The sequence below is a fragment of the Panthera uncia genome, chromosome F2 (genome assembly GCF_023721935.1).
Source record: "Panthera uncia isolate 11264 chromosome F2, Puncia_PCG_1.0, whole genome shotgun sequence".
Taxonomy (NCBI): domain Eukaryota; kingdom Metazoa; phylum Chordata; class Mammalia; order Carnivora; family Felidae; genus Panthera; species Panthera uncia.
In genome coordinates, this window is record NC_064812.1 from 81,322,903 (window position 1) to 81,343,844 (window position 20,942).

Below are 20,942 nucleotides of genomic sequence, written 5' to 3' on the forward strand. Positions count from 1 at the left end.
TTCTATGTAAAGAGCATTGAGTATTAAATTGAACATTTGATATATTAAAAAACTATTTTTCTTGTTTGATGAGACCAAAGACAATTACTTGTTACTTTTCCTTAGCTAAATGAATCTACCTTTGATACTCAAATCACCAAGAAGATGGGCTGTTACAAGATCCTAGATGTGATGTATTCTCGTCTTCCAAAAGATGATGTTCACTCGAAGGAGTCTAAAATTAATCAGGTTTTCCATGGCTCATGTGTTACAGAAGGAAGTGAACTTACAAAGACACTTATTAAGTAAGATTTTTAGTTAATTTGGGGTTGTATTTGATTCGTTAATATTTTTGATGCATGTATTTTATTCATGTATATAATGTGAATAAATGTTTATTTAAATATGAGTTTTTATGGTTTTCTCGTTTTTTTTCTTGTGCACAAACTACTTAGGTGTACTTTAATTTAGCAGGTTATGGGTAACGTGTTTTATCCTATACTCATCTTTTATAAGGAATAAAACTTCTTTTCTTTTATTGTTTTTTCCTACCATTTTCCTCCCTTAATAGGTTGATATATTTTTAGTGGCATGATTTACAGCACGAAGGGATTTATGTATTTTATTTTTCCTGACCTCCATTTGAAATTAAAGGAATATTGCATGTTTAAGCAGGTTTTCTGTAAAATACAAAGCAGTCCAATACATTTTCTCTAAAAGTGGCCTTCTCATGAAGTTCCCTCTTAGTTAATATTGACACAGACATTGCCAGGCCTCATTTGCCTTTCCCAAGCAAGCTGTTCCATACTGTCCTCTTAACCGCACCCTTCTTTTACCTCCTCGGGGAATGATGTGCCCGGCATCCATTCATCTGCACTAACGAGACTTGGGCGTCCTGTTTTATTTCCCTTCATCTTCATCTCTCCGGCCTGCATGTCCACCCTGTCAGTCATCACATCGGGCGGGGGTTATCTGCTCAGCACTCCCAAGACTGGTGCCCTTTTCTCATCCTCCTTCCTTCACCTACAGTTGTAGCGTCTGGTGTTCTCTGGGGAACCACTGCAGTGTAGTCTCCTTCTCAGTTATTCTCCCCGTTCCCGGGCTTGTCTCTATCAGTTCTGTCTGTGCTGCTGCTAGTCTGATAATACCTCTGCAGTGTGAACCTGGCTGTTTCATCCTCCTACCTGAAACACTTCAAAAGAACCTCATCTTCAGTAGCAGGGGCCAGCAAACTTTTCCTGTAAATGTCCCACTCGATAGTAACTATTTTCAGGTTTGCAGGCTATATGGTCTCTTACAACTACTGCAGTGTACTGGGAAAGCCGTCATAAACAATGTGGAAACGAAGGGGCATGGCTGTGTTCTGACAACACTGTTTTCAAAAGTAGTTGGCCACCTGGGCATTGTTTGGAGATCGCATTATGCAGAATTCACTCCAGGCTCCTTAGCGTGGCAGGCGAGCTCTTCCGGGAACGACCGCCTCTCCACCTTCGGCTCACTGCCAGGCACTGCCAGTTCCCACCTCATCTTCTGAACACGCAGTGTGGCTTGTGCCTTGCTGGAAGTGACACTCTTCTCTCTGCTCATAATCCTCGCATAACTTAGAAATCAAAATTCGGTTCCGATAATTTCTCTTAAAACCTTTGTTGGCTCTTTCGCCTGGGTTACTGTCCATCTTCCTTGTTTCCATGTCTTAACTTACCGTGCTTGTTGCTGTTGCTGTGCATACCACAGTGTGGTGAAATCCCCAGGCACTGTCTTCCCTCGAGGTGTGCGTGAATATAGTGACTTGCTTGACTTTTATTTTTGGTACCTGGTACTGTGCTGGGCGCAAACCTGACACTCGGAAAAGGCTAAACTGAATTGAGATCCTGTTGTCGGGCATTGTTGGGCTCTAGCAATGATCTCCCTGTTAGGTGAATTGATTTTTCACCTGGATCTACTCTGCAGATTGTGCTACGATGCATTTACAGAGAACATGGCGGGTGAGAATCAGTTGCTAGAGAGGAGAAGACTGTACCATTGTGCTGCGTACAACTGTGCCATTTCTGTTATCTGCTGTGTCTTCACCGAATTAAAATTTTACCAAGGTTTTCTGTTGAGTGAAAAACCTGAAAAGGTAGGCTTCTGAAATTTTCACTGTTGCTGCCATTGTAGGATTGCAAGTTAGATTATATGAATTAAAATTGTATCATAATTTGCACCTTCTTATAATATTAAAGATGTAGTTCTTTGAGTTCTGTATATATGTATTTTAAAGCCAAAATGCTTCCCCATGAATTATAAGTAGCGTTAACTCTATAGTAGCATCAGCAATAACAATTTCCACTATTCAGATATTTTTATTACGACTTTTTGGATTTACAGAACTTGCTTATTTTTGAAAATCTGATTGACCTGAAACGCTGCTACACATTTCCTGTAGAAGTTGAGGTGAGTCAAATCTTTAATGGTGTTCCTAAGTTTAAAAAATTTACCAAGAGCTTATAGAAGAAAAAGCAATATGTTATGATGAACAAAAACTCCCAGTATCAAGTCTGCTTTGAACTATAAAATCTGGTAGTTTAATGTAGTTCAGCCTCTCAGGCACCTATAAAAACATGATCATAACTCGACTTTTTGCTCTTTTAGCTAGTAAAGGATAGAAAATGGCAATAAAAGGAGCTGGGAGGACATATGCCAGCAGTGTTTTGCTGAGTTAATTTATCTGTTCAGTGAAATTGAGATCCATCCAGATACAGACTTATAACGCTCTGGCCCTGCTTGGGTGATTTGGCAGGATAATGGGGGTGCTGTGAGCTGACGTCATGTGGATAAGTGGAAAACTTGCTGTGGCAAACGTGACAAGCTTGATTTTAGCCAAGCTGAGTTTGACACGCCAACCTCAGCGATTGGTAGGAGATTGTCACTGCAGCTTTTCACAGCCCATTGGAAATGGGAATTGGGCGGGCAGAGTGCCAGAGCTCTGGGTTGTCTGGGTCAGGAACTATCATTCATGTTCACCTGCCTGGCTGCTGACCTCGACCACATCTAAGTCGTTCATGAGTTCATGTAAATGGTTGCTTCCTGCCTTGTGCCCTTTTGGAACAAGACTGGGAACTTTTCTCAAGGTGTAACACTGTTCAAAGAACTAAAAATCCAAAAAATAATAGCACTAGTGTATTAAGCATTCAGACACTTGGTATATGTCACTTCTAAACTTTGCAACAGCACTGTGAGGTGCTATGATATACCATAACCATGCAGTTGAGGAAACTGAGCTCGTAAGTAAAATACAGACTGTTAGTAATTTGGGCTGCCACATCTTAGCCCACCCTGGGTCCCCAAGCAATTTGGCAAAAAAATTATTTTTGCAGGTTGGCAAAGTTTTATTTATTTTTAAATGCTTATTTATTCATTTTGAGAGAGAGAGGGAGCACGAGCAGGGGCACAGAGAGAGAGTCCCAAGTAGGCTCTGCACTATCAGCACAGAACCCGACTCGGGGCTTGATCTCAGGAACCGCAAGATAATGACCTCAGCTAAAATCGAGTTGGATGCTTAACCAGCTGAGCACGCAGGTGCCTCAAAAAATTAATTTTTAAACAAGACTTTTATCAAATTTACTTTTTAAAAAGTATCCACAAAGAAATACAGGTGAGTGCCCTTAAGGAATGCTTTTCCCACAGATTCTCACAGAACCCCACTGAGGCAATTGCTACTAAACTAGAAAATCGTGATCAGGATTTTACAAAGTTTTAAGTGGTGTATTTGTTTTGCCTGATAGGTTCCTATGGAAAGAAGGAAAAAGTACATTGAAATTAGGAAAGAAGCCAGGGAAGCAGGAAATGGGGATTCAGGTAGGTTGTTTTTAAAAGATGAGAAAGATTCTAATAGTTGGTATTTGTTACGTAAATAAAAAATATTTTAAGTACACCAAAACACTGAAATAGAGTTTGAAAAGGTTTTAAGTGGCAAGTAGAATTTTACTTTGAAAGAAATTTAATCAGCTAAACTTTTACCTATGTAGAAAGATCTCAGAATGGCCAAAGAGGGCTGAGAAATGGTATGCTTTTTCTTAAAAGTGCAAGATTGGTTGATAGTTATCTATGTTTGTATATGGACTATGTCTGTATGTTGTTTAAATACATTCAGGAATCTGTGTTAAAATACAGATCTCATCCTGCCATTCCTCTGCTCCAAACCTCTGTCAGCTCCCACTTCCCTGAAGACAGAGCTGCCTAAGACCCCTGACCCACCTGCTGCCCCCCTGCTACTCTCCTGCTCACTCTGCTCCAGTAGCACTGCCCCCCTGCCTGTACCTGTAGGCACCAGGCTCCCTTTGGCCCCAGGGCATTTGCACATGATGTTTCCTCAGCCTAGAATAATCTTGGTCCCAGATATCAGCGTTTTGTTTAATGCCAGCCTTTGAAGGAAGTTGTAAAATTATCTGTCTCTTGCTCCACATGCTCCCTGTTTCATTTTTTTGCTTAATTTTTCTTCATATCTTTTTTTTTTTCCTGACTTGAGGATAAATTTTGGACCAGTTTTGTAAATTCTTTACATTTGTGAATTGGTTGTTTTTCAGTAGTATCTTTTCTCACATTTATGTTCGACTTTTTATGCAGAATGTACCCCGTCAAAATTTTAACTGCAAAGAAATTCTGTTAACATCATATTCAAAAATTGTATGTGGTTTAACTTAATTTCTTTGTCCATGACAGTACAGAATAACCGCTCACTAATGACAAAAGCAGGAGGAGGTGTCTCTTCCCCATTTCCTTTTTGCTTTGTTAATCTGGATTATCAGTGGAGAATCACAGGATTGATAAAAGCCTTAGTTAACACAGTCTTTTAATTTTATTAATATCATTTGAGCTTAGAGAAATACGTTTTTTACTAATTTGAATAAATGTATTTTGTTCTTTATATCTTAGGTGGCCCTCATTATATATCTTCCTTGTCGTATTTGGCAGACAGCAGCCTGAGTGAGGAAATGAGTCAATTTGATTTCTCAACTGGAGTTCAGAGCTATTCATACGGTTCCCAAGACCCTAAATCTACCACTGGTCATTTTCGGAGACGGGTGATCACATGTCACATATTAAAAAATATTGTTGGCATTTATAAAGGAATGGGGCTTCATACTTAGGGGAAACTAGTTCTGTGTCAGTAGTCCTCAGAGAATAGCGTGCAGAGAATTTTCCAAGATCTGAGTCCCAGCTTTCCATCCTCTAGACTCAGCAATTGGATTTTGTCAGTACAGGAAAGAAAGCTGTCTGCAAGGGCTGATTCACAGTAACCAGTGTCCATGAGATTACTGTTTTAAATCAGAACTGCATTTAAGGGTTTCCAGTGAGAGAGACGACTACCATACTCAGAGGTCTTGCTGGTAGGACTGTTGCATTCTCTCTCTACAGAAAACGAAGAAGCTGTTTGAATACTTGATGTTATCTAACTGAGATAACTGAATGCATCTGTATTCACAGATAATAGCTTGACCTCGTAAACAGACAAGAAACTTGTAGGTAGACAGACACCTGTGCACCTACACAGACACACACATGTGTACATATGTGTAAAAGCAGGAGTTCCACAGATACATCTGATTCCTGTCCAGGGTTCATTCAAGTTTTTTCCCTTTCCAGTTTCTTTGATATGCACTAACTTCTTTCTCTCAACCCCTTTTCTTTCCTCTATACTGATGTCCTCCCGGAGTGGGTCCTGAACCACAGGCGGGCACCTCACTCTCTCCTTCTCCATCCCCAGACATTGCCAGGCAGCTCTTGTCCCCTCTGGTCTGCCCAGCGGCTTTTTGCCCGAGGAGGGTGGGAGCAGTGCAGCGTTTTTGAAGTTGAGTTTGTACCTTACGTTGCCTCTTGGGTTGGCTTCTCTCTTTTTTAATGACTGTTTCAAAGAGGAGCCATTCATTAGTTCTTTCACCTAGATTATGTCATACATCTCTGCTGGGCAATAAAAGAGTGTGACTTTGTTCTGTTATGACCACACTGGCTAGTGAGACTCCTCTTTTGTGAACAGGCCATTTACATTGAGGCATCTTGGGTTCAATCCTCGTGTCTTCAGTTTGATCGCATGACTGAGTCCTAGTTCAGATGTATCTAGTCCTTGTGAGCAGCATCTTGATATACAATAATTTTTACTGAAAAACATGTTGAGTAGATCTGAATGCAGTCAAATATTGTAACTCCTTTGACACCTTACCAAGTATATGGAAAAAGGGACATTAAGATTATTCTAATTGATTTTTGTGGCTGATTGAATGTGGTTTTTTCTTGTCTCTTATAAACCTGATAGTGTGTAAAATTTACTGTTTCAGTGCTCATTTAGCACTGTTCCTAGTAGAACATAACATCACTTCCTGTCATTTCTAAAACCCCCAGTTTATAGAAATTATCCATTGTCTTTGGGAGGAAAGAGACCATACCCACAATGGTTATAAGAAGACTCCTTTTCCAAATACTGTACATCTTTGGGAAGTGATGTTCTGAAATAGTTCCTGCTACCAGGGCAGACAGAATTACAGAATTATGTAGGGCCATTTTATTCCTCTTTCTACCCAGTTTCTGTAAGCACTTTAACTGTCTAAAAATTTCTTCTTGGGATTTCTCAAATCTTTCTTTTCTGAAAATTATCTTCCTGGGAAATATCCAGATAAATTGTTCAGCTGTGTGTGTGTGTGTGTGTGTGTGTGTAAAATTTACTATGTATATAAAACCTCAATTCATTACATTTATAAAATAATTATCTCTGCTGTAATTTCTAAGAGAATTTTAGGGTCAACAATGGTTTAAAAATTTTGTTCTTTTATTAAAGTATCAAAGCAAATTAAGGACTTTATGAAGTTTTTCAGAGAAAAACTCATTTTCAGTTTACTGAGAAAAGAAATGTTGGTAAAAGTTTATCTTAAAATTATGTGTCAGTAGCTCCACATTCTCCATAACATGGCAACTAAGAATCATGGAGACTATTGTTCTCAAGATATTGAGCATTCTTGGGCCTCCTAGACAGAAACATTTGGAAAGATCTTTGTGTTTGTACAAAGCAACACATGTCTGCATGGATGCTATAACCTGAGCATGACCCCCAAGGAGATCTCTCCCCATGAGGAGATCAGAGGAGAATTATGTATCTATAACTTAAGGAAGATATGAGGTCCTGTAATTTTTTCTAAGTTGTTTAATAAGAAAACCTAACAAGTATATTTGATATTATTACCCAAGTATCATTGTTACCTAAGTGTGTGTTTTGTGATATTGCCCCCAAAGTCAGAATATCACATGCACTGAAATTTTATTTATTTTTAATTTTTTATTTATTTTAGAGAGAGAGAGAGCACAAGTGGGGGAGAGGGGCAGAGGGAGAGAGCGATAGAATCCCAAGCAGTTTCCACACTCAGTGTGGAGCCTGACAGAGGGCTTGATCCCATGACCCTGGGATCATGACCTGCACTGAAATCAAGAGTTGGATGCTCAACCGACTGGCCCACCGACCCAGAGGCCCCTGTATACTAAAAATCTAACAGTGTACTCTGCATCATCAGATTCTTCCCTTTTCCTAGGATTATAAAGGTCCCGTGATCCAAGATGCTGTCCTGGAGTTAGAAATGGATGAGCTTAATCAACACGAATGTATGGCAACCATGACAGCCCTGATTAAGCACATGCAAAGAAATCAGATCCTACCTAAAAGAGAAGAGGTTTGTTTCTGCTAATCTGATGGTGTCTCATTTAATACTGTTTATTGCTATCACAGTAAGAATGAACACTTAATATCAAATACCAAATTCTGTATCTAATAAACGTGATTTTTGTTGCTTGTGTCTTAAATTTTTTAAACAATTTTAATGTTTATTTATTTATTTTGAGAGAGACCAGAGGAGGGGCAGAGAGAGAGAGGGAGAGAGAGAATCCTAAGCAGGCTCCATGCTGTCAGCACAGAGCCAGACATGGGGCTTGATCTAACGAACCCTGAGATCGTGACCTGAGCTGAAGTCAAGAGTCAGATGCTTGACTGACTGAGCCGCCCAGGAGCCTCTTGTTACTCGTCTCTTATTTTGTCATCTCATAATATCGAAGTGTGAAGTTATTTTATTCCACTTTTTAAGGTAACTTTGAATGGATTATTTCAGGGTTCGGTGCCAAGCAGTCTTCCCCCTTGGATGAAATTTCTTCATGACAAACTAGGAAATCCATCAGTATCATTAAATATCCGTCTCTTCTTAGCCAAGCTTGTTATTAATACAGAAGAGGTAAGTAATTTATTATTTCTTTAAAAATTCTTTGCAGTTTTATGTATGTACTTAAAACTCCTAATAAAGAAATGATGTAAAGGAACAGAGCATGACATTTTTGTTCTCTGAACAAATTTGTTCAACATCAATCTTTTAATCATTTTTTCAACTTGAAAATTAAATTTTATTGTGTTAGAAATGATCTTTTTATAAAGCACATGTGTTGGCACTTTCTAATGGGTTCCAGCCTAATTAGTTTATAGGAGCAAAAATGGTGAAAATATTCCTATTAATGATATTTGAAAAAGACCCGACTTTTAGATAATTGCTGAATTTATCAGTTGGTTTATGTATAGCACCACATCAGGGGAGACCTCTTCCACCGGTGGCAGTTAGGGAAGACAGCCCTTGAGTGACGTGAAAAGTGCAGTGGGAATTTATATTCTGTGTAGAAAGAACACTGTGGGCAGAGACGGCCTCTGACAGAGCCAGACATGTCTCCATTGACAGCACAGACCATGGGCACACGGTCCAGAGAAGTGTGGCCACATGGCTTGGGCGGGTGAGCTAGGCCAGGTGATCAGGATTCATGTAGAGGGTGCAGCTCATTTGTTGAGCAATAAGGAGCCACTGATGGGTGCCAGGTGGAATGATGTGATCCATGTTGCTCCATACAAAGTCCTTTTAGGCAGCACTGCAAATTGAGGGGCTGTAGCAGGGCCCGTGTTCCCCAGGGTCACACCTGATTTCTAGCTCCCAGGGCTGCTGTAACAGTGGAACCACAGACCGGGTGGCTTAAACAACAGAAACTGATTACCTCATGGTTCTGAAAGCCAGAAGCCTGAGATCAAGGTGTTGGTGGGGATGGTTCCTTTTGAGGGCTGGGATTGAGAATCTGTTCCAGGCCTCTCTTCCAGTTTATGGTGGCCTCAGGCATTTTTTTTTTTTTTTTCCAGCACATAGATGCTGTTTTTCTTGAGTCTTCACATTGGCTTTCCTCTCTGCATCTGTCTCAGTATGTACAAATTTTCCCTTTTAATAAGGACATTGTCATTGGATTAGAGCCCATCCTAATGACCTCTCCTAACTTGATAATCTTCAGAGACCCTATTTCTAAATCAGGTCACATTTATAGATGTTGAGAATTAGTACTTCAGTATCCTTTTGGAAGACACAGAACAACCCATAATGCTTGGGGTCACACGTGATTTCTAGCTTATGTTCCTGAGTGCTGACTTGATGGCTACCAGAAAGGGAGCTGTTGTCTTTATTTCTGGGTCATTTCTTGGTAGCCTGGGAGTGGGTAAGCAGGTTGACAAGGAAGCATGCTGAACTTGTTCACACATGTGGATGTGAGTTGCCTCTGAGACATCACTGAGAGATTTCCTGGGGTGTTGTGCGTGTCGGAGGCTCAGGAGTGACTAGGAGAAGGGTTTGCAAAAGATGTTCCAGAGGCTCCGTTGTCTTACAGAAGAAAAGATTAGAACTTGCGTTTACATTTATTATTAAAATTTCAACATTTATGTTATTTTCTTTATTGATATATTTTTAAGTTTTTATTTAGATTCCAGTTAGCATACAGTGTAATATTAGTTTCAAGTGTAGAATTTAGTGATTCAGCACTTAAATACAGCACCCAGTGCTCATCACAAGGGCCCTTCTTAATATGCTTCACCTATTTAACCCATCCTCCCCGCCCCCCCACCTCCCCTCTGGTAACCCTCAGTTTGTTCTCTGTAGTTAAGAATCTATTTCTTGGTTTCTTCCCTTTTCCACCCCCCAAGTTTTGTGGGGTTTTTTTCTTAAATTCCACACATGAGTGAAATCATATGGCATATATCTTTCTCTGACTAAATTATTTCACTTAGCATATTACTCTCTAGCTCCGTCCCCATTGTTGTAAATGGCAAGATTTCATTCTCTTTTATAGGTGAGTTTTATACACACACACACACCCCATCTTCTTTACCCATTCATCAATTGATGGACACTTGAGCTGCATGTATTTCTTGGCTGTTGCAGATAATGCTGCTAGAAACATCAGCGTGCACGTATCCCTTTGTTTGGGTTTTTTTTTGTTTGTTTGTTTTTGGTTTTGTTGTCTTAAGTAGGCTTCAAACCCAGTGTGGAGCCCAGTGCAGGGCTTGAACTCATGACCCTGAGGGTCAAGACTTGAACCAAGGTCAAAAGTCAGATGCTTAACCAACTGAGCCACCCAGGAGCACCTGCATATATCCCTTTGATTTAGTGTTTTCATAGTCTTTAGTTAAATACCCAGTAGTGCAATTGCTGGATCATAGGGTAGTTAGTTCTATTTTTAATATTTTGAGGAACCTCCATACTGTTTTCCAGAGTGGCTGCACCAGTTTGCATTCCCACCAAAAGTGTAAGAGTTCCCCTTGCTCCCCATCCTCTCCAACATTTGTTTCCTTTTTGTTGTTTTTTAATGTTTGTTTATTTATTTATTTGAGAGAGAGAGAGAGAGAGAGAGAGAGCGCGCGAGCGAGCATGTGTGAGCTAGGGAGAGGGAATCCTAAGCAGGCTTTGTGCTGTCAGCTCAGAGGCAGACATGGGACTCGATCCCACGAACCGTGAGATCATGATCTGAGCTGAAACCAGGAGTCAGACTCTTAACCAACAGAGCCACCCAGGCACCCCTCTGTGTTGTTAACTTTAGCCATTGTGACTGGTGTGAGGTGATATGTCATTGTAGTTTTGACTTGTACTTCCCTGATTGATGAGTGATGTTGAGCATCTTTTCATGTGTCTGCCGGTCTTCTGTAGATTTCCTTTGGAAAAAAAGCCTATTCATGTCTTCTGTCTATTTTTTAACTGGCTTATTGTTTTTTTGGGTGAATTTGAGAAGTTCTTATAGACTTTGGATTCTAGCCCTTTATCAGATAGGTCATTTGCAAACCTCCATTCTGGAAGTTGCCTTTTAGGCATAGGTTGCCTCAACAAAGCTAAAAGGCAACCTTTGGAATGGGAGATAATTGTAAATGACATAGCTGGTATCTAAAGTCTATAAAGAACTTCTCAAAAAACAACCCATTTAAGAAGTGGGCAGAAGACATGAATAGACACTTTTCCAAAGAAGACATCCAAAAGGCTTTTTAGTTCTGTCGATTGTTACCTTCACCGTGCAGCAGCTTTTTATTTCAGTGAAGTCCCTGTACATTTTTGCTTTTGTTTCCCTTGCCTCTGGAGATAATATCTAGTAAGAAGTTGCTATGGCCGATGTCAGAGGTTACTGCCTATGTTCTCCTCCAGGATTTTAATGGTTTCCTGTCTCACATTTAGGTCTTATATCCATTTTGAGTTCCATTTTTGTGTATGGTGTAAGAAAGTGGTCCAGTTTCATTCTTCTACATGTTGCTGTCCAGTTTTCCCAGCACCATTTTTTTAAGAGACAGTCTTTTTCCTATTGAATATTCTTGCCTCCTTTGTCAAAGATTAGTTCGCCATATACTTGTGGGTTCATTTCTGGGTTTTCTATTCTGTTCCATTGATCTTTGTGTCTGTTTTTGTACCAGTACCATACTGTGTTAATCACTCTTTCTTTGCAATACAACTTGAAGTCCAAAATTATGATGCGTCTAGCTTTGCTTTTCTTTTTTCCAGATTGTTTTGGCTATTCAGGGACTTTTGTAGTTCCATACAGATTTTAGGATTATTTGTTCTAGCTCTGTAAAGAACGCTGGTGTTATTTTGTTAGGGATTGCACTGAACGTATAGATCACTTTGGGTAGTAACGATATTTTAACACTATTTGTTCTTCCTATCCATGAGCATGGATGGAATGTTTTTCCATTTCTTTGTGTCTTCCTCAATTTCTTTCATTAAGTTTTATAGTTTTCAGAGTACAGATCTTTTCCCTCTTCGGTTAGGTTTATTCCTGGGTATCTTGTGGGTTTTGGTACAATTGTGAGTGGGGTCAATTGCTTGATTTCTCTTTCTGCAAGTTCATTATTGGTATATAGAAATGTAACCGGTTTCTGCACACTGATTTTGTATCCTGTGACTTTACTGAATTCATTTATCAGTTCTAGCAGTTTTTTTGGTGGAGTCTTTTGTGTTTTCTATGTAGAGTATCATGTCATCTGCAAATAGTGAAAGTTTGGCTTCTTCCTTGGCTGATTTGGATGCCTTTTATTTGTTTGTGTTGTTTGAGTGCTATGGTTAGGACATTCAGTACTATGTTAAATAACAGTGGTCAGAGTAGACATCACTATCTTTTTCCTGAACATAGAGGAAAAGCTCTCAGTTTTTACCCATTGAGGATAATATTAGCTGTGGGTTTTTCATGTATGGCCTTTATTATGTTGATGTATGTTTCCTCTAACTCTGTTGAGTTTTTGTCATGAATGGATGTTGTACTTTGTCCAGTGCTCTTCTGCATCTATTCAAAGGATCATATGGTTCTTATCCTTCCCTTCATTAATGTGATGTATTACATTGATTGAGTTGTGAAAATTGAACCACCCTTGCAGCCCAGTTATAAATTTCATTTGATTGTGATGAATCACAATTTTATTGTATTGTTGAATTCAGTTTGCTGATATTTTATTGAGTATTTTTGCATCCATGTTTATCAGGGTATTGCCTTTTAGTTCTCTTTTTTAATGGAATCTTTTTCTGGTTTCAGTTAAAAATTTCAACTTTTAAACTTATTCATTTATCATACAGATCTTCCTTGACTTATGATGAAGTTATATCCCAATAAACCCAGCATAAGTTGAAGCTATCATAAGTCAAAAATGCATGTAGTACACCTACCTTGCTGAATGAACATCATAGCTTAGCCTCACCTACCTTAAACATGCTCAGAGTGTTTATGTCCATCTGTAGTTGGGTAATATCATCTAACAAAAGCCCATTTTATAATGAGGTGCTGAATATCTCATGTAATTTATTCAGTGCTGTGCTGAAAGTGAAAGCCAGAGTGGATGTATGGGTACAGGATGGTTTTAAGTGTTATCAGTTGCTCCCTCGTGATAGCATAGCTGACAGGGAGCTATGGTGCAGGTGCCGCTGCCCCTGCTCTGTGTCTTGGGGCTATCATCCCACACACTGCTGGCCCAGAAGGTAAAAGTTAAAAGTACAGTTTCTACTGAAAGTGTGTGGCTTTCATGGCATGATTAAGTCCAAAAATCTTAAGTTGAACCATCAGAAGTCAGGTACTGTCTGTAGTTTAATAATAAAGAAGTTTGTGGAGATCGGGGGAAGATGGCGGCATAGGAGGACTCTGGGCTCACCGCGTCCTGCTGATCACTTAGATTCCACCCACACTTGCCTAAATAACCCAGAAAACCGCCAGAAGACCAGCAGAACGGAGTCTCTGGAGCCAGGCGCAGACGAGAGGCCCACGGAAGAGGGTAGGAAGGGCGGAGAGGCGGTGTGCGCTCCACGGACTGGCGGGAGGGAGCTGGGGCAGAGGGGCAGCCCGCCAGCCAATCAGAGCCCCGGAGTCTGGCTTGCAAAAGTGGAGGGGCCGGACGGAGTGTGTTCCGACAGCAAGAGGGACTTGACATCTGGAAGGTTATAAGCTAACAGCTCTGCTAGGAGAGCAGGAAGGCTGGAGGACAACGGAAGGGAGAGTGGCTGAGCCCCGGGACGAAAGAGCTCAGTTTGGCAGGGAACAAAGGTGCTCGCCAGTGCCATCTCCCTCGCCCATCCCCCTCGCCCATTCCCCAGCCAAAATCCCAAGGGAACCGGTTCCTGCCAGGGAACTTGCTGGCACCATGCAAACACCCAATGCTGTGCTTCTGCGGATCCATCCCTCCGGAGGGTCTGACTCCCTCCCGGTGCCACAGGGCCCCTCCCGAAACGTATCTCCGAAGGAAAAGCGAGCTTAGCCAGCCCCTCCCGCCCCTGTGCACCTTGCCGATCCACCCCAGCTAATACGCCAGATCCCCAGCACCACAAGCCTGGCAGTGTGCAAGTAGCCCAGATGGGCCACACCACCCCACAGTGAATCCCGCCCCTAGGAGAGGAGGCACACATCAGTCTGACTGTGGCCCCAGCGGTGGGCTGGGGGCAGACATCGGGTCTGACTGCGGCCCTACCCACCAACGCAAGTTATTCAAGATAGCACAGGGGAAGTGCCCCACAGTTCTGCACCACTCCAGGGACTATCCAAAATGACGAAACGGAAGAATTCCCCTCAAAAGAATCTCCAGTAATTAACGACAGCTAACGAACTGATCAAAAACGATTTAAACAATATAACAGAAAGTGAATTTAGAATAATAGTCATAAAATTAATTGCTGGGCTTGAAAACAGTATAAAGGACAGCAGAGAATCTATTGCTACAGAGATCAAGGGACTAAGGAACAGCCAGGAGGAGCTTAAAAATGCTATAAAAGAGCTGCAAAATAAAATGGAGACCATCACGGTTCAGATGAAGAGGCAGAGGAGAGAAGAGGGGAACTAGAAGATAAAATTATGGAAAAGAAGCTGAGAAAAAGAGAGGTAAAAAAATCCAGGAGTATGAGGGGAAAATTAGAGAACGAAGTGATGCACTAAAGAGAATTTACGCATAATTGGTATTCCAGAGGAGGAAGAGAGAGGGAAAGGTGCTGAAGGTGTACTTGAAGAAATAATAGCTGAGAACTTCCCTGATCTGAGGAAGGAAAAAGGCATTGAAATCCAAGAGGCACAGAGAACTCCCTTCAGACGTCACTTGAATCGATCTTCTGCACAACATATCATGGGGAAACTGGCAACATACAAGGATAAAGAGAAAATTCTGAAAGCAGCTAGGGATAAACGTGCTTTAACATATAAAGGGAGACCTATAAGACTCGTGACAGATCTCTCTACTGAAACTTGGCAAGCCAGAAAGGAATGGCAGGAGATCTTCAATGTGATGAACAGAAAAAATATGCAGCTGAGAATCCTCTATCCAGCAAGTCTGTCATTTAGAATAGAAGGAGAGATAAAGGTCTTCCCAAACAAACAAAAACTGAAGGAATTTGTCACCACTAAACCAGCCCTACAAGAGATCCTAAGGGGGATCCTGTGAGATAAACTACCAGAGATATCCTACAAGCATGAAACCTACAGACATCACAATGACTCTAAACCCATATCTTTCTATAATAACACTGAACGTCAATGGACTAAATGCGCCAACCAAAAGACACAGGGTATCAGAACGGATAAAAAAACAAGACCCATCTATTTGCTGTCTATGAGAGACTCATTTTAGACCTCAGGACACCTTCCGATTGAGAGTGAGGGAATGGAGAACTATTTATCGTGCCACTGGAAGTCAGAAGAAAGCTGGAGTAGCCATACTTATATCCGGCAAACTAGACTTTAAATTAAAGGCTGTAACAAGAGATGAAGAAGGGCATTATATAATAATTACAGGGTCTATCCATCAGGAAGAGCTAACAATTATAAATGTCTATGTGCCGAATACAGGAGCCCCCAAATATATAAAACAATTACTCATAAACATAAGCAACCTTATTGATAAGGATGTGGTAATTGCAGGGGACTTTAACACCCCACTTACAGAAATGGATAGATCATCTGGACACACGGTCAATAAAGAAACAAGGGCCCTGAATGATACATTGGATCAGATGGACTTGATAGTTATATTTAGAACTCTGCATCCCAAAGCAACAGAATATACTTTCTTCTCGAGTGCACATGGAACATTCTCCAAGATAGATCCAATACTGGGTCACAAAACAGCCCTTCATAAGTATACAAGAATTGAAATCATATCATGCATACTTTCAGACCACAATGCTATGAAGCTTGAAATCAACCACAGGAAAAAGTCTGGAAAACCTCCAAAAGCATGGAGGTTAAAGAACACCCTACTAAAGAATGAGTGGGTTAACCAGGCAATTAGAGAAGAAATTAAAAAATATATGGAAACAAACGAAAATGAAAATACAACAATCCAAATGCTTTGGAATGCAGCGAAGGCAGTCCTTAGAGGAAAATACATTGCAATCCAGGCCTATCTCAAGAAACAAGAAAAATCCCAAATACAAAATCTAACAGCACACCTAAAGGAAACAGAAGCAGAACAGCAAAGGCAGCCTAAACCCAGCAGAAGAAGAGAAATAATAAAGATCAGAGCAGAAATAAACAATATAGAATCTAAAAAAACTGTAGAGTAGATTGACGAAACCAAGAGTTGGTTTTTTGAAAAAATAAACAAAATTGATAAACCTCTAGCCAGGCTTCTCAAAAAGAAAAGGGAGATGATCCAAATAGATAAAATCATGAATGAAAATGGAATTATTACAACCAATCCCTCAGACATACAAGCAATTATCAGGGAATACTATGAAAAATTATATGCCAACAAACTGGACAACCTGGAAGAAATGGACAAATTCCTAAACACCCACAGTCTTCCAAAACTCAATCAGGAGGAAATAGAAAGCTTGAACAGACCCATAACCAGCAAAGAAATTGAATCAGTCATCAAAAATCTCCCAACAAATTAAAGCAGAGATAATACCTATCCTTCTCAAGCTATTCCAAAAAATAGAAAGGGAAGGAAAACTTCCAGACTCATTCTATGAAGCCAGTATTACTTTGATTCCTAAACCAGACAGAGACCCAGTAAAAAATGAGAACTACAGGCCAATATCCCTGATGAATATGGATGTAGAAATTCTCAATAAGATACTAGCAAATCAAATTCAACAGCATATAAAAAGAATTCTTCACCATGATCAAGTGGGATTCATTCCTGGGTTTCAGGGCTGGTTCAACATTCGCAAATCAATCAATGTGATACATCAATTAATAAAAGAAAAGAACCATATGATCCTGTCAATCGATGCAGAAAAGGCCTTTGACAAAATCCAGCACCCTTTCTTAATAAAAACCCTCGAGAAAGTTGGGATAGAAGGAACATACTTAAAGATCATCAAAGCCATTTATGAAAAGCCCACAGCTAACATCATCCTCAATGGGGAAAAACTGAGAGCTTTTTCCCTGAGATCAGGAAGACGACAGGGATGCCCACTCTCACCCCTGTTGTTTAACATAGTGTTGGAAGTTCTAGCATCAGCAATCAGACAACAAAAGGAAATCAAAGGCATCAAAATTGGCAAAGATGAAATCAAGCTTTCACATTTTGCAGATGACATGATATTATACATGGAAAATCTGATAGACTCCACCAGAAGTCTGCTAGAACTGATACATGAATTTAGCAAAGTTGCAGGATACAAAATCAATGTACAGAAATCAGTTGCATTCTTATACACTAATAATGAAGCAACAGAAAGACAAATAAAGAAACTGATCCCATTCACAATGGCACCAAGAAGCATAAAATACCTAGGAATAAATCTAACCAAAGATGTACAAGATCTGTATGCTGAAAACTATAGAAAGCTTATGAAGGTAATTGAAGAAGATATAAAGAAATGGAAAAACATTCCGTGCTCATGGATTGGAAGAATAAATATTGTCAAAATATCAATACTACCCAAAGCACTCTACACTTTCAATGCAATCCCAATCAAAACTGCACTAGCATTCTTCTCGAAACTAGAACAAGCAATCCTAAAATTCATATGGAACCACAAAAGGCCCCAAATAGCCAAAGTAATTTTGAAGAAGAAGACCAAAGCAGGAGGCATCACAATCCTAGACTTTAGCGTCTACTACAAAGCTGTAATCATCAAGACAGCATGGTATTGGCACAAAAAGAGACACATAGACCAATGGAATAGAATAGATACCCCAGAACTAGACCCACAAACGTATGGCCAACTAATCTTTGACAAAGCAGGAAAGAACATCCAATGGAAAAAAGACAGTCTCTTTAACAAATGGTGCTGGGAGAACTGGACAGCAGCATGCAGAAAGTTGAAACTAGACCACTTTCTCACACCATTCACAAAAATAAACTCAAAATGGATGAAGGACCTGAATGTGAGACAGGAAACCATCAAAACCCTAGAGGAGAAAGCAGGAAAAGACCTCTCTGACCTCAGCCGTAGCAGTTTCTTACTTGACACATCCTGAAAGGCAAGGGAATTAAAAGCAAAAATGAACTACTGGGACCTTATGAAGATAAAAAGCTTCTACACAGCAAAGGAAACAACCAACAAAACTAAAAGGCAACCAACGGAATGGGAAAAGATATTTGCAAATGACATATTGGACAAAGGGCTAGTATCCAAAATCTATAAAGAGCTCACCCAACTCCACACCCAAAAAACAAATAACCCAGTGAAGAAATGGGCAGAAAACGTGAATAGACATTTCTCTAAAGAAGACATCCGGATGGCCAACAGGCACATGAAAGGATGCTCAACGTTGCTCCTCATCAGGGAAATAACAAATCAAAACCACACTCAGATATCACCTCACACCAGTCAGAGTGGCTAAAATGAACAAATCAGGAGACTATAGATGCTGGAGAGGATGTGGAGAAACGGGAACCCTCTTGCACTGTTGGTGGGAATGCAAATTGGTGCAGCCACTCTGGAAAGCAGTGTGGAGGTTCCTCAAAAAATTAAAAATAGACCTACCCTATGACCCAGCAATAGCACTGCTAGGAATTTACCCAAGGGATACAGGAGTACTGATGCACAGGGGCACTTGTACCCCAATGTTTATAGCAGCACTTTCAACAATAGCCAAATTATGGAAAGAGCCTAAATGTCCATCAACTGATGAATGGATAAAGAAATTGTGGTTTATATACACAATGGAGTACTACGTGGCAATGAGAAAGAATGAAATATGGCCCTTGTAGCAACGTGGATGGAACTGGAGAGTGTTGTGCTAAGTGAAATAAGCCATACAGAGAAAGACAGATTCCATATGTTTTCACTCATATGTGGATCCTGAGAAACTTAACAGAAGACCATGGGGGAGGGGAAGGAAAAAAAAAAGAGGTTAGAGTGGGAGAGAGCCAAAGCATAAGAGACTGTTAAAAACTGAGAACAAACTGAGGGTTGATGGGGGGTTGGAGGGAGGGGAGGGTGGGTGATGGGTATTGAGGAGGGCACCTTTTGTGATGAGTTCTGGGTGTTGTATGGAAACCAATTTGACAATAAATTTCATATATTGAAAAAAAATAAAAAATTAAAAAAATTTAAAAAAGAAGAAAAAAATAAAACTATACAACAACAAAAAAAATAACGAAGTTTGTGTTTGTAATTTGTAAATAAATCAATACATACATGGGGAGTGTTCAAACTTTTCTTTACTTATGGGGTGTATAAACAAAGATTTGAGACCACACAGATTTAAGCTGTGAGAGTAGTCCCTGAGGAAACATATTTAATAAAAACAAAGTGGCGAAGGTTAAGAAGATAGGTAGCTTGAATTATATCTTAATCTGTTCATTTGCATCAAAATAGCATTCTTGTGCAATTTCTAAAATAAACTAAATTGAATTTAGAATATGGGTACATTTTCTTTAGATTTCAGAGGTCTTGAGAAAATGAAGTCAATAACACAATAACTTCTATAATATAAGAAATGAAAGAACATGAGCCACATGCGTCTACCTAATTTTTATATTCTCGTTTTTCATATACTCTATGCATTTGCATAAAATAACAGTTCTCTAGAGCTGCATATTATTCAGATAGGATAAGATTGATAAAGAGTACTTTCATTTTGATTTTTAAGAGCATAGTTATATCAGGTTTTCAACAAAGAAAATATCAGAAGTCCATTTGCCTTGTATTGTGGTTTCAAGGACCCATGAGGAGAGAATTCAACAGAGAATCTGATCTGATGAAGCAGGGTAATTGTTGGAATTTACATCTGTTTTGGGTTTAGGTCAAGTCATAATATTAAATTTTAGCTGATGGAGGATATGTTCCTAAATTAATAATTTGGTTATTCAAAATAATTTTTTTGCTGTTTGACTTTTAAATTCTCTTCCAGGTCTTCCGCCCTTATGCGAAGTATTGGCTCAGCCCCTTGCTGCAGCTGGTGGTTTCTGAAAACAATGGAGGAGAAGGAATTCACTACATGGTGGTCGAGATAGTGGTGACTCTTCTTTCGTGGACAGGAATAGCTACTCCTGTGGTAAGAATGGACACGTCTTTTATGGAGTGGTATGTCAGTCTCTTGCTGATACCATAAACAAATTGATGACAGATAATCCAAGCTCCTCTTAATGACTTAAGAGTCACCATTTTTAACATTAATTGTCATATTGCTGTGGTCCTGTTATACCAAATGGCTTCATACTGCTTCAGGTCTGTTTTCTTAGATTTCTGATTTCTTAGATTTCTTTCGATAATGCCTCTGACTTTGCTTTTATTTTTAAGCTATCAGGTATTTATTTTGTTTGTTGCTTTTATTTGCTAGGATCTTGGAAACTAGACTAATGATTTCTTAAAAATAAGTGTGAAATAAATGTCAGTAGACCCTGAATATCAGATCTTGAAAACTTCTGTTGTAACTAAAGTCTGTGGATGTTTTGGCATTTGTTTTGCCAGCTTACTTATTTCCCTAGTATTGACATGGACCCATTAATGGTTGAAATTGCCAAAAAAGTAACCACCAGGTGAATGATAATGTGTCACCCTGAGGCAGTCTCGTGGCTTCCACCAGTACAGATTTGTGTGCTCTGGAGCTTTGCCATTCACATAAAAACATTAGCACTAATAAGGTACAAGAGTTTTCATGTAGTAATATTCTGAGAACTTTCCTTACTAAACATAATATATGGACATAGAGCTTTTACATGCATTTATATCTGGATGTGCCTATCTTAT

General features: G+C 39.7%; 1 protein-coding gene across 1 annotated transcript in view; it reads left to right on the top strand.

The window, feature by feature from the left end:
- PRKDC (protein kinase, DNA-activated, catalytic subunit) overlaps positions 1-20,942 on the top strand; it is a 214,119-nt gene that overhangs the window by 101,933 nt on the left and 91,244 nt on the right. The window contains exons 42-49 of the mRNA XM_049633721.1: positions 106-284; positions 1,930-2,098; positions 2,347-2,412; positions 3,744-3,816; positions 4,894-5,042; positions 7,536-7,673; positions 8,106-8,225; positions 20,104-20,247. Of these exons, the coding sequence (XP_049489678.1) occupies positions 106-284; positions 1,930-2,098; positions 2,347-2,412; positions 3,744-3,816; positions 4,894-5,042; positions 7,536-7,673; positions 8,106-8,225; positions 20,104-20,247 (1,038 nt within the window). The remainder of the gene's footprint in view (positions 1-105; positions 285-1,929; positions 2,099-2,346; positions 2,413-3,743; positions 3,817-4,893; positions 5,043-7,535; positions 7,674-8,105; positions 8,226-20,103; positions 20,248-20,942) is intronic.